At 44.1% G+C, this 13567-nt stretch overlaps 1 protein-coding gene across 1 annotated transcript in view; it reads left to right on the forward strand.

The window, feature by feature from the left end:
* ETFA (electron transfer flavoprotein subunit alpha) overlaps positions 1-7556 on the forward strand; it is a 71856-nt gene extending 64300 nt beyond the window's left edge. Inside the window, exon 12 of the mRNA XM_053594207.1 lies at positions 7253-7556. Within this exon, the coding sequence (XP_053450182.1) occupies positions 7253-7291 (39 nt within the window). The 3' untranslated portion in view covers positions 7292-7556. The remainder of the gene's footprint in view (positions 1-7252) is intronic.
* Positions 7557-13567: the final 6011 nt, after the last annotated feature.

The raw sequence follows: 13567 nt of genomic DNA on the forward strand, positions 1-13567 counted from the left end.
AACAATAATAAAAAGAAAAAAACTAAACACTTTCGGAACCTCTGCATGTACCTTATTGACATGTTTGCAAATAGTCATCTACTGTAATAGACTTTTGTTTTTTCTCAAGAGAATATTTTAATACTTACATAAGTAGGCCAGGCACAGTAGCTCACGCCTATAATCCTGTCACTCTGGGAGTCCAAGGCAGGAGGATCCCTTGAGATCACAAGTTCGAGACCAGCCTGAGTGACAGTGAGACCCCGTCTCTACTATAAATAGAAAAATTTAGCTGGGTGCTATGGTGGGCTCCTGTAGTCCCAGCTACTTGGTAGGTTAAGGCAGGAGGATCACTTGAGCCCAGGAGTTTGAAGTTGTTGCGAGCGATGGTGGCGCCACAGCACTTTATACTGGAGCAGCTGACTAAAGTGGGAGGCCAATGCAGATGGATTGCCTAAGCTCATGAGTTTGAGACCAGCCTAAGCAAAAGCAAGACCCCATTTCTACTAAAAATAAAAAAACTGAGGCAAGAGGATCACTTGAGCCCAAGAGTTGGGCTACGTAGGATACAACTTGAATGTGTGTGCTTTTTTTTTAATGTAACAGCATTACCAAGATAAAATTTACATACTATAAAACCGACCATCTTAAAATGTACAATTCAGTGGTTTTTAGTATCTTCACCGATTATGCAACCATTATGTAATTCCAGAACATTTGAATCACACTGTAAAGAAATTCACAATTATGAGCATTCACTTCCTATTCTACACTACCCCCTGTGCCCCAGCTCCTAGCAGCTATTAATCTCCTTTCTATCCATTCGCCAGTCTTAGACATTTCATGGAATGGAATCATGTAACAGGAGGTGTTTTGTAGCTGGCTTCTTTCAGCATAAGGTTTTCAAGGTCATCCATGTTGTAACGTATTTTTTTTCTTGCCAAATATTGAATGGGCCACATTTTGTTTGTCCATTTGTCATTAGATGGACATTTTGGTTTTTCCCGCTTTGGGGCTATTATAAATAATGCTGCTATGAACATTCACAAAAAAGGTTTTTTGCACACATGCTTTAATTTTCTTCTGGGTATGTGTGTAGAAATGTAATTGCTTGGTCACATGGTAACTTTATATTTAACATTTTCCTGACTCAAAAAACAAAACAAAACAAAAACAAAAATGGCTGTCACATTTTACATTCTCACCAAAAATGTGTGAGGGGGCCAGTTTCTCTATATGCTTGTTTTTGTTTTTTTTTTTTTTTTTTTTTTTTGAGACAGAGCCTTAAGCTGTCCCCTGGGTAGAGTGCCATAGCATCACAGCTCACAGCAACCTCCAACTCCTGGTCTCAGGCGATTCTCCTGCCTCTGTCTCCCAAGTATCTGGGACTACAGGCGCCTGTCACAATGCCCAGCTATTCTTTGGCTGCATCCGTCGTTGTTTGGCGCCCTGTGCTGGATTCGAACCCACCAGCTCAGGTGTATGTAACCGGCACCTTAGCCGCTTGAGCCACAGACACTGAGCCTCTCCATATGCTTGTTAATTGTCACTGTGTCTTTTTGATGATAGCCATCCTAGTGGGTGTGAAGTGCTATCTCCTTGTGGTTATAATTTGCACCTCCCCAGTGGCTTGTGATGCCGAGCACCTTTCAAGTGCTTAGAGGCAATTTGTAGATTTTCTCTGGAGAAAGGCCTGTCCAGGTACTTTGCCTATTTTCTAGTTGGGTCATTTGTCTTTTGGTCGACTGGGAGGAGTTATGATATATTCCAAATACTGAACACTTCTTAGATACATGATTTCCAAATATTTTCTCCTATTCTGTAGGTTATTTTTCAAAAATTTCATAGTATTACAGGATACAAATGTTTTGGTTATGTGGATTGCTTTGGTACTGCTCGAGTTAAAGTTGTAAGTGTGCCCATCACCCAGATAGTGTACATTATACCCAGAGGTGTGATTTCACCCGTCCCCTCCTTCCCCTCCCACCCACTTGATTTCTGTTGAGTTTTACTTCCATCTGTGCCCACGAGTGCTGAACAGTTTGTTCCAGTTTAATAGTGAGTACATGTGGTGTTTGTACTTGGGATGCTTCCATCTCCAGTTCCATCCAGATTGTTGCAAAAGGTATTAATTCATGTTTTTAATGGCTGAGTAGTACTCCATGGTGTACATATACCACATGTCATTAATCCACTCATGATTGATGGGCACTTGGGTTGATTCCACATATTTGCAATTATGAATTGTGCTGCAGTAAACATTTGAGCACAAGTGTCCTTTTGCTAAAACGACTTTTTTTCCCTTTGGATAAATGCCTAGTAGTTGAATTGTTGGATCAAATGGTAGGTCTAGGGCAGTGCCTGTGGCTCAAAGGAGTAGGGCGCCAGCCCCATATGCCAGAGGTAGCGGGTTCAAAGCCAGCCCCAGCCAGAAACTGCAAAAAAAAAGGTAGGTCTACTTTTAGTTCTTTGAGGAATCTCCATGTTATTTTCCATAGAGGTTGCATTAATTTGTTTGCAGGTCCACCAACAGTGTATCCACATCCATGCCAGCATCTGTTGTTTTGGAACTTTTTGATAAAATCCATTCTCACTGAGGTTAGATTATATCTTATAGTGGTTTTGATTGGCTTTTCCCTGATGATGAGTGATGTGAGCATTTTTCAGGTGTGTATTGATTATTAGTCTATCTTCTTTTGAAAAGCTTCTTTCATGCCTACTTTTTAATGGAGCTGTTTGGGTCTTTTTTTGCTGATTTGCTCGAGTTCTTTGTAGATTCCAGTTATTAGCCCTCTGTTGGATATCTAGCATCCAGGTAATTTCTCCCTTTCGGTGGTTGTCTATTTGCTCTGTTTGTTTCCTTGGCTGTGCAAAAGCCTTTTAGTTTAAACAGTTCCCACTTATTTTTGTTATTGCTGTGGTTGCCCTAGAGGTCGTCTTTATAAACTCTTGCCTAGACTGATTAAGAGTTGTTTTTGTTTTGTTTTGAGACAGAGTCTCACTTTGTCACTCTTGGTAGAGTGTCATGGCATCATAGCTCACAGTGATCTCAAACTCTTGGGCTCAAATGATTCTCTTGCCTCAGCCTTCCAAGTAGCTGGGACTACAGGCACCTACCACAACGCCCAGTTATATTTAGAGATGGGGTCTTATTCTTGCTCAGGGTGGTCTTGAACCTGTGAGCTCAAGCAATCCACCGGCCTCGGGCTCCCAGAATGCTAGGATTGCAGGCATGAGCTACTGCGCCTGGCCCTGATTAAGAGTTTTTCCAGTGTTTTCATCTAGAATTCGTATGGTTTCATGGCTTAGAACTATTATCCATCTTGAATTAATTTTTGTGAGTGGTGAGAGATGTGGATAATGTCATTCTTCTAGGTGTGGCTGTCCAATTTTCTCAGCACCATTTATTGAATAGGGATTATTTTCCCTTATGCATATTGTTGTCTGTCAACGATCACGTGGCACTACGTAGATGGTTTCTGTTCCACTGGTCCATGGCTCTATTTTTGTGGCCGTACTATGCAGTTTTGGTTACTGTAGTCTTGTAGTATAGCTACAAGTCTGGTAAAGTGATGTCTCCAGATTTGTTCCAAAATTTTGCTTAAGGTTGCTTTGGCTCTATTTTGGGTCTTTTTGCTTCGAAGAGAAGCATAGAGTTACGTTTTTCTATATTGGCAAAAAATGATGTTATTATTTTGATGGGGATTACATTGAATCTTTAAATCATTTTGGGTAATATGGATATTTTAATAGCAAAGAGCGATAGTTTGACCTCTTTCCCCATTTGGATGCCTTTAGTTTCCTTCTTTTGCCTGATTGTCTGGGTCGGACTTTCAGCACTGTGCTGAATGGAAGTGGTGACACGGGCATCCTCGTGTTGTTCCAGTTCTCAGTAGGAATGTTTTCAGCTTTCCTGTGCTCAGTATGATGTTGGCTGTGGGTTTGTCATATTGGTTTTGTAATTCTCAACTATGCTTCATCTATGCCTATTTTGTTAAGACTTTTTATCATAAAAGGGTGCTGAATTTTGTCAAATGCTTTTCTGCATCTATTGAGAGATTATATGATCTTTGTTTTTTGCTTCCATTTATGTAGTGATTTACATTTATGGATTTAAGTATGTTGAACCATCCTTGCATCCTTGGGTAGATTGTTTTTTTTTGATCTGCTGCTGAATTTGGTTTGCTAGGAGTTTATTGAGGATTTTCATATCTATATTCATACATGATGTTTTTCTGTAGTTTTCTTTCTTTTTTGTTGTTTCTTTTCCTGGCTTTGGTATCAAAGTGATACTGGCTTCGTAGAATGAGTTGGGGAGGAGTCCTTCCTTCTTGATGTTATGAAATAAGTTTTTGTAGTATGGATAGCAATTCTTTGTAGGTCTGATAAAGTTTGGCTGTGAAACCATCGGGCCCTGGACTTTCTCTGTTGGAAGGTTTTTTTATCGCTGCTTCTCTTTTCATTGCTCATTACTGGTCTGTTCAGGAGTCTGTTTCATCCTGATTGAGCCTTGGAAATTTGATGGTTTCCAAGAATTTGTCCATTTTCTCAATGTTTTTGAGTTTATGTGCATAGAAATTTTTATAGTATTCACAGATGATATTTTGTATATCTGTGGTATCAGTTGTAATGTTTCCTTTTTCATTTCTGATTGAGCTTATCTGGGTCCTTTCTTTTCTATTTCTGGTTAATCTAACGAGAGGTCTATCAATTGTGTTTATCTTTTCAAAGAACCAAGTTTTTGTTTCATTAATCTTCCGGTTTGGTTTGGTTTTTGGTTTCATTTAGTTGTTTGACTTTAGTTATTTCTCTTCCTTTCTTAGTGCCGTTAGAGGATTCGTTAGATTATTGATCTGTGCTCTTTAGTTATTTCTCTTTTCTAGTACCTTGAGAGGATTCATTAGATTATTGATTTGTGATCTTTCTGTCTTTTGGATGTAGGCTTTTAAAGCTATGAATTTTCCCCTTAGGATTGCTTTTGTTGAATCCCGTAGATTTTGATAACTTGTGTCTGCTTTGTGATCAAGTTTGCAGAATCTTTTGATTTTCATCTTAATTTTCTCCTTGACCCAGTAATTGTTAAGCAGTAGGTTGTTTAATTACCATGACTTTGTGGTCATATCTTAAAAACCCATTGCCAAATCTAAAGTTGTAAAGATTCACCCTGATGTTTTCTTCTAAGAGTTTTCGCTTGTTTAGGCTGTTGATCCATTTTGGGTTAATTTTTCTAGATGGTGTGAGGTAGAGGTCCAGCATCTTTTGCATGTGATATCTTACCTGTCCCAGCACCATGTGCTGAAGAGACCAGTCTGTCCCCATTGAATGGACTTGGTATACCACCTATCTTTTCAAATCTTCTATTTCTCTTCTCCTCAGCACAGCGGTTCAAGACAGTCGTTAGAATCTCTTTACTCTCTGGGACCTGCAGCATTTATCTCGTCCTCTCATTTTTACCCAGGTTGCCCAGGTGGTGGTTCTGCATTTCCCTGCTCCACACTGCTCTTTCTTCTCTAGAACTCCTGATTTGGTAGTATTTAATGCTGTTATCTTCATTCCCGTGTAAGATGAGCACGTTTCTGGTTGGTGGTTCGCAGGCTTCTCTGTGTTCTCAGCAGCTAGGAGGCGGAGCTCCTTAGGGGCTGGTGTCCGGCCTGAGCCTCTCCGTCTCTCTCATGGTGATAGGCACTGCTGAGGAAGTACTAAGTGAGTGAGTGAGACTTGTTTATATTATGGTTTGTATCAGTGGATTGTCTTTTTTACGACTTAAATTCCCCTTTATTTGGTCTTCCTAGGTAGGGAGCTGCCTCTGCAGTATCTAAAAGAGAATAGAAGTAAGAGTCGAGATCTGTCAGTATGCTCAGGCCATTAGACAGTCAGTGAACCCAAGTTAGCATTTTTTTTTCCCCTAAACAAGGCTGTGTTTGGTAAGGTTGGAAAGTCTGCAGTTGGTCTAATAAAAAGGATACAGTGATGGAGAGAAGAGTCCTCTTAGCCCTTTTGTGGGGAGTGTGGTAGTAGGACAGTCTGTAAGATTTTTAAAAAGTAAACATTCTAAACACAGTTAATATTTTGCTTCCTGAGGAAAGAAGTTGGGCTCTAGCCTATTTTTCATAGGTCTCACGTGGGGTTCCGTTAGCACGTCATCTGTGTGACTGGTGTGAGCTCATGGTCTTTCTGCTGAGAAGGAAAGCTGGGAGAAGTGGTGCCAGCACTTAATGCCGCCCTGAGCAATTGCCTGCTGGCTCCATGGTAAACAGGGGTCTTTTAATAGGCTGGAGACAAAGTGACATTCGGAAGAAACAACATGTTGACAATTTCCTTAATAAATTTTGTACGAACGCATTATTTCCACCTAATGGAAATGTAGCTCTCTTAAATAATTGAGAGGCTATATTCATCAGTGACGAGTTCAGCCGAGATCTTTGTGAGCTTGGAAAACCAGCAGCCCCTCGGAAGACTGAGTAATTGATATTTTACACAAGTGGCTGGGCTGGTTTTTCTGATGTCTGTGTGACAGTCCCTGCGTCCCCCAGTGTGGCTCCCCTCTGCTGTCCTGGCAGTCCCTAAGCAGCTCTGCACTGGAGGCTCCAGTTGCAGCCACTCACTGCCAAGACTAAGGGTTAGTCATTTATCCTTTTTAAAGTGGGAGCCAACTTGGGCAGTTTCCCTTGCTTTGATTTCTTACTGAGTCTGCTGACTAGCACCACTGCATTAGCACAAGATCTTGATTTTAATAAATCAAGCAGTAATACTGAACGTTCCGTGTACAGCACATTTCTGTATGCCAAATGGTAGCACCGTGCTAAGAAAGCAACCAAAATGTTTGTAAAATGAAAGGTGAATGAACAGATGACAGTGAGAGAACAAGCACTAGAGGAGGCTCTCGGGAGTCCACAGTATGGACTTTGAAAGAAATCAGGACTGCGGGAAGGGTAGGAAGAATTCCAGGGAAAACACGAAGATGGAAAATACACACTGCTTTTAGCCCAGATAAGATAAATGGACTTCCTGTTTTCTATGGTACCTTTCTGCAGTTTGTGGCGCGTCAGTCCAGGGGAGATAAGCAGCCTCTGGGCCTGGCCCTCCCCCGGGTGGGAGGAGAGTACAGGAGAGCAGGGAGCTCTGGGATGGGACAGAAGGGAGGCCTTGTGCCTCACCAGTGATTTGCATTGGGGTTTGTTCATTTGTTTGTTTGGCCTTTTTGTACTTAAGGAGCTGTGACTATATCACAGAGAAAATGTAAGTTGCTTAATTACTTTTTTTAAATTCACAGGTAGTTCCTGAAATGACTGAGATATTGAAGAAAAAATGAATCATGATCACATCTTAAGAAGAAAAACAGTGTCAGAGTATTCAGCTGGAATCATAGAACTTCATGGATTATGTCATTGGAAAGCGTGGAGAGCTACATTTCATAATTCAAGGAAAAATTTCTAAAAGATGCCATAATGCTTTTTTATGGGACTATTATCATGTTTCTTTTTAATTATTCATGGCTCCAAACAATTATTTTTTGAAATTTTCTAATTATGTAATAAAATCTATAATAAAGTCTGTCTGAGACTCTTAAAGAGAAATTTAAAGAAAAGGAGTAAAATTAATTTATTCTTTCCTTGCCTGTCTTGTTCATGGAGAACTCTGTGTTTTAGGCAAGGTTGTAGACATGAATGTTCCTACAGCTAGTTCATGTAGAAGGCCACGTTTTATAAAAAAGGGAACTAGGTTGGCAAAGGCAGAGTTAAAGAAGCCTGGCTACGAAGCATGAGTATTATCTCAAACATACTCCAGTCTTCAGAACACCATAGCTAATGTGACAAAAGCAGACCTGACTTAAACCTGACCCTAGTGAATGTGTTTAGTTGGCTTAAGTTAAATTTAACTTTCTGTCTCATTTTAAGGTTTTGTCAGCTTATAGCACTTTGTGTCTGTAAAAAAGGGAGATTAGAGGAGGACCAGCCGCTTTGAGACATAAAATGGCCTTTTTTTTTGAGACAGAGCCTCAAGCTGTCACCCTGGGTAGAGTGCTGTGCCGTCACAGCTCACAGCAACTTCTAACTCCTGGGCTCAAGCGATTCTCCTGCCTCCGCCTCCCAAATAGCTAGGATTACAGGCGCCTGCCACAACACCTGGCTATTTTTTTTTTTTTGGTTGCAGCCATATTACATATAGGCCTGGGCTGGATTCAAACCCGCCAGCTCAGGTGTATGTGGCTGGCACCTTAGCCGCTTGAGCCACTGGCACCAAGCCAACAATATGGCCTCTTATGTAAACAGGTAGTTTGGTTTTATCATAAATGTTTAAAATCCTGCCCAGAAAATGCTCTGGCCATTCTTTTGCCCGCTCCTATTAGCTTCCTTTAGACTCTTTTTGAACACAGCCAGGTCCATGAGTTGGCAGAATGTGTGATCACCTCTGGCCCTCTCACTCCGCTGCCCTAGCTCCAGCCAGAGCATCACCCGGGGCTGTAGTCTAACAGGTTCACAGGAAAGCATGTGTAGGGAGGCGAGCAGAGGGGACAGAACTGTCCTCCTGACACAGATCTGCAGGAGTAATGACCTGGATCCTGATGAAGGGAGGAGCAGAGACCCCAGACCCCAGGCAATCTCTTTGTGTGGCCAGCCTGGGGCCCTTCCTAAAACTGACTAGTTGGACCCTTTCTGATATGTGTCTTAATCACTTACTGTAAAACACATTTTTTTTTCTTTTTGCTAACCAGTTTATGCAAATCACAGAAGAAACACTTTTAAAAGTTGTCTTGGGCTGGGTGTGGTGGCTCATGCCAGCACTTCTCATCCTAGAAGGTCAAGGCAGGTGGATTGCTTGAAGCCAGGAGCTTGAGACCAGCATGAGCAAAAGCGAGACCCTAAGTCTATAAAAAATAGAAAAGTTAGCTAGGTGTGGTGGTGCACGCTAGAGGGGTCTGAGGCAGGAGAATTGCTGGAGCCCAGGAGTTTGGGGTTCCTGTGATCATGCCACTGCACTCTAGCCTTAGAGCAAGACCCTATCTAAAAGAATCATAAATGAGGGCAGCGCCTGTGGCACAGTGAGTAGGGCGCCGGCCCCATATACCGAGGGTGGTGGGTTCAAACCCAGCCCTGGCCAAACTGCAACAAAAAAATAACCGGGCGCCTGTAGTCCCAGGTGCTCGGGAGGCTGAGGCAAGAGAATCGCGTAAGCCCAAGAGCTGGAGGTTGCTGTGAGTCCTGTGACGTCATGGCACTCTACTCAGGGCGGTAAAGTGAGACTGTCTCTACAAAAAAAAATAATAAAAAAAAGAATCATAAATGAATAGTTGTCCTTGGCATTTTAACCTTCTTTTAATGAGATGAGAGACCAGTAAAATGATCCCTTTTTGCACGTGAGTCTGTGTTAGAATCCTAGAATTCTAGAATGTCAAGCACCCACTGATCATCTAGTCAACCCTTGTAGTACAGGTGGGGATACTGCAGCACAGACCGTGACTTGTCCATGGCCACATGGCTTGAATCACTCATGAAAGTAATTCCTGTAACTTGTTGCATCTGTAAGTCTTCTTCCGAGGGGGCTAGCTTTGCTCAGGGGCAGCTGCATTTACCCCTCATCTCTATTGGCTGCTGTAATTGGGAGGCAGGAGAGATGGCAGAGGTGACAGCTGCAGAGGCACCCCTTTGAGAAGGTGGCCCAGGGAGGGCATCCCAGCCTTTGTGACTCCTTGCCTCAGAGTTGGACTGCTTGGTCTTTCTGCCTTTTGCTCCCTCTGTCCTGGGTGTCCTGCCCCAGCCTCAAGCACCTGTTCACTTACCTGGTGTTTGCTGGGTAGAAGTCATCATCATTATAGCATAAAGCAATTATGTTTACTGTATGCCAGGCACTGTTCTAGCACTTTACACATATTAAACCCCTTCAGTCCTCACAACACCCCATAAGTTAAATGCTATTACTATTCCTCTTTTACAGACGAGGAAGCTGAGGTTCACGGGTTTATATGACTTGCCTAGATTCAGACAGCTTATAAATGAGAGTCAGGATTTGAAACCAAGCAGGCTGACTCCAGAGCCGTGACTTCACTAGGATGTGATTCTCCCATACCTGGGCTCCAGGGACAGGAATCCTCTGCAGAGTACCCCCAGGTAACCAGCACTTCATGCTTGGTGATGGGGGGCAGGGCATGTCCACGAGAGGCCCTACTTCAGGACAGTCTCTCCAGAAGGATTTTACGCCATTCACAAGTTCTTCTGACTACCTACTCAAGAGCTTACCTTAAAAAGTCAGTTGTGTTTAGTGGGGAGAAAATTGTTGAACGATTACATATGCTAGAAGGTCTGATTTAATATGCCTTTTTATCTCATTAGAAATCAAACCATCAGCTTCTTTTTTTTTTTTTTTTGTAGAGACAGTTGCATTTTACCGCCCTCGGTAGAGTGCCATTGCGTCACACAGCTCACAGCAACCTCCAGCTCTTGGGCTTACATAATTCTCTTGCCTCAGCCTCCCGAGTAGCTGGGACTACAGGCGCCCGCCACAACGCCCAGCTATTTTTCAGTTTGGCTGGGGCTGGGTTTGAACCCACCACCCTCGGTATATGGGGCCAGCGCCCTATTCACTGAGCCACAGGCACCACCAAACCATCAGCTTCTATTGACTCCGTCCCTGTGTCTGGCCTTAGGAGCCAGAGCAGTAGGTCTGGAAGCAGTGTGGGGGAAGGAAGGTGTGAGGGGTAGCTTTCTTTAATGTGGATGTACAGGTTTCCTGCCTTTCCCCCTAGTTTTTCCAGGTGGTCTTTGGTTAACTTGGGGAGCTTGGTAGCCTAGCTACTTTGAGGGAACACTGTCCCTAAGGGCAGAAGTAGGCATATGGAAAGGCAGCCCTGTGAGGGCAGAATTGAGGACAGGCCGATGACCCGGGGCCCAGCTTGTCAGTAGGTGAGGGGACAGCATACAGCTTTTCTTCAGGGTTTCTTTCAGCTACTGCGGGGAGTGTTCCCACTGGGCACTCTGATTCCCCAGCTGTGCTGTGTGGACTCTCTGGAGCAAAGATCTAGAAGAATCTGGTCTGCCCTCGGCTGCAAAGCACTGTGTTCCTAACAGGGAGGAACGCCCTTGTAGGATTCCTAGACAACAGGCTATTGGAGGTATAGCCTCTCACCCCGAGGACTGTGCAGCTACCATGCTATTACTATTCCTCTGTTACAGACGAGGAAGCTGAGGTTCACAGGGTTATATGACTTGCCTAGATTCAGACAGCTTGTAAATGAGAGTCAGGATTTGAAGAGATGAGACAGGAGAAAGAGCAGAAACCAGGAGCTCAGCATGGTCAGCATAGCTCCCTGGGGGTGCACAGGCGGGGACCAGAGTGGAAACAGATCAGAGCTGGTGAGGATGCCAGAGACGGGCGGGGGGTGGGGGTGGGATTGAGGGTGTTAATTAGCTGAGACTAGATTGTAGACATTGACTAACAGGCACAGGCCGAGGAGGTCTTTTTCCCTCAGAGGTCAGTGGTTCCTTTGCTCTCAAGGAACACTGCCATACGGGAGCTGGCGTGGGGGTGGCACTGTGAGTATTGTACTGTAGAAGTCTTGATTTTCAGGAAGAGTTAATCAATAGAAATTTCCCAATCTTAAGTGTTTCTTGAATACTTCTTTCTACTCCTTGTCTTTTTGGGAATGTGATCAGATTCCAAATTGAACAGATGATACAAAGGGAGGGCACAGCCACTGACCCTGCACTGCTCTTGTTTTGTCTATGGATATATAGAGTAATTTCATTGAATATTTAAAAATACTTTCTGCTAGGCTTAGTGCTTATAGCTCCGCAGTTAGGGCGCCAGCCACATACACCAAGGCAGGTGGGTTTCAACCTGGCCTGGGTCTGCTAAAACAACAGTGACAACTGCAGCACAAAAAAATAGTTGGGTGTTATGGCGGGCATCTGTAGTCCCAGCTGCTTGGGAGGCTGAGGCAGGAGAACTGCTTAAGCTCGAGAGTTTGAGGTTGATGTGAGCTGTGATACCACAGCACTCTACCGACAGTGACATAATGAGACTGTCTCAAAAAAAAAAAAACAACTTTCTGCTAGTTGTCAATTGTTAGAATTAAATGTGTCACTATATTAAGAGTGGTCCACAAAGAGCCATATGATATCCTGAGTCACTGCTTACCTGAATGGACTTAAGAAGCACCCCCGGCAACAGGAGCCATCGACAGATTTTGAGGAAGGATTTGGAGGAAGGCCCATAACTTATCCTGGAGGAATCACCCAACTGGTGCTATTCAGCACGGAGGGAAGGGGAGGGGGAGATGGAAGCGCTCAGGGGCTATCGGTGGAACCCTCTGGCCTTATGCCTTGGATGGGTTTGGCTGAAAGCTCTTTGGCAGCAGGATGGGCCCCTGGAGACTGTGAAAATGGATCCAGTGCTGTGAGAGAGGCTGGCAGAGAGTGGGGCTCTTCCTCCCAGAGTAGCAGGGGAGCCCCACTGCTGCCAGAGTCTGGCTGTGTCCTTGAGGCTACAGGGCGGGGAGCCCTAGCCCCTGGTGTGGTTTTTGCTCTTTCTCTGAAAGGCATGGTCAGCCTGCTTGCATTTCACGATGCCTCTCACTCAGGGTTTTTGTTTGGTCTACATGAAAGTGGGCTGAGAGGCTGGAAAACCCAGAGACACCGATTGTACCAGATGGATTTGGTTAGCTGTTGCTGAGCTGAAGGAGGCTTGACTAATAACCTCGTGAAAGTCCGTGTGGGGTGACATACTGCCACAATTTCATCCAGCTCTAGTCTTCTAATCTTTGTGGGGAGCCCAAATGCAGAAGAGCCGCTGATGGCCCTTGGCTTATAGAGGACTTTCTGAGTTTTTTGACTTACATTGCCTGTCAAACTCTCTGGAGGCCATTTGGCCTGGGTCACAAAGCAAGTGGGTAGAACTGGAACAAAATCAAACAGAATTTTGGCAAACAAATTACTTATTAACTCACTGTGTGTCAGGGGCATCGTGGTTCCTTCACTAATCCAACAGTCCCCAAAGTGGGCATCATCACTCCTGCCCTCTAGATGACAACGGGGAGGAGAGGTGAGTGACCAGGGAGCCCCCAGTAAAGTGTGGAACCCGAGCTGGACTCCAGGCCTGGAGAGCTTAGCCTTGCCACGGGAGTAGGCTGCATCCCAGCATCTTCCAGCTTCTCCGGGACTCCATCCTCTGATTCGCATTGCCTCAAAACAGCACAAGCTTGTCATTAGAAGCAGGGAACAGAGATGGAATGAGGGATTCTCTGGGCAGTATGTTAGCATTTACTTTTCTGTGGCATCAATTTGGAGCAGGGGTCCTCAAACTGCGGCCCGCGGGCCACATGAGGCCGTGTGATTGTATTTGTTCCCGTTTTGTTTTTTTACTTCAAAATAAGATATGTGCAGTGTGCACAGGAATTTGTTCATAGTTTTTTTTTAAACTATAGTCCGGCCCTCCAACGGTCTGAGGGACAGTGAACTGGCCCCTGTTTAAAAAGTTTGAGGACCCTTGGTTTGCAGTTTGGTGAGAGGGAGGCCCTGGTAAGGCTTTCCTTGCCTGGCTTTTGTCTCCTTCACCTCCCACAACTGGACGTGTAGTTAAAGGCAGGTGACTG

Source organism: Nycticebus coucang, chromosome 6 (assembly GCF_027406575.1).
Source record: "Nycticebus coucang isolate mNycCou1 chromosome 6, mNycCou1.pri, whole genome shotgun sequence".
In the NCBI taxonomy this organism is placed as follows: domain Eukaryota; kingdom Metazoa; phylum Chordata; class Mammalia; order Primates; family Lorisidae; genus Nycticebus; species Nycticebus coucang.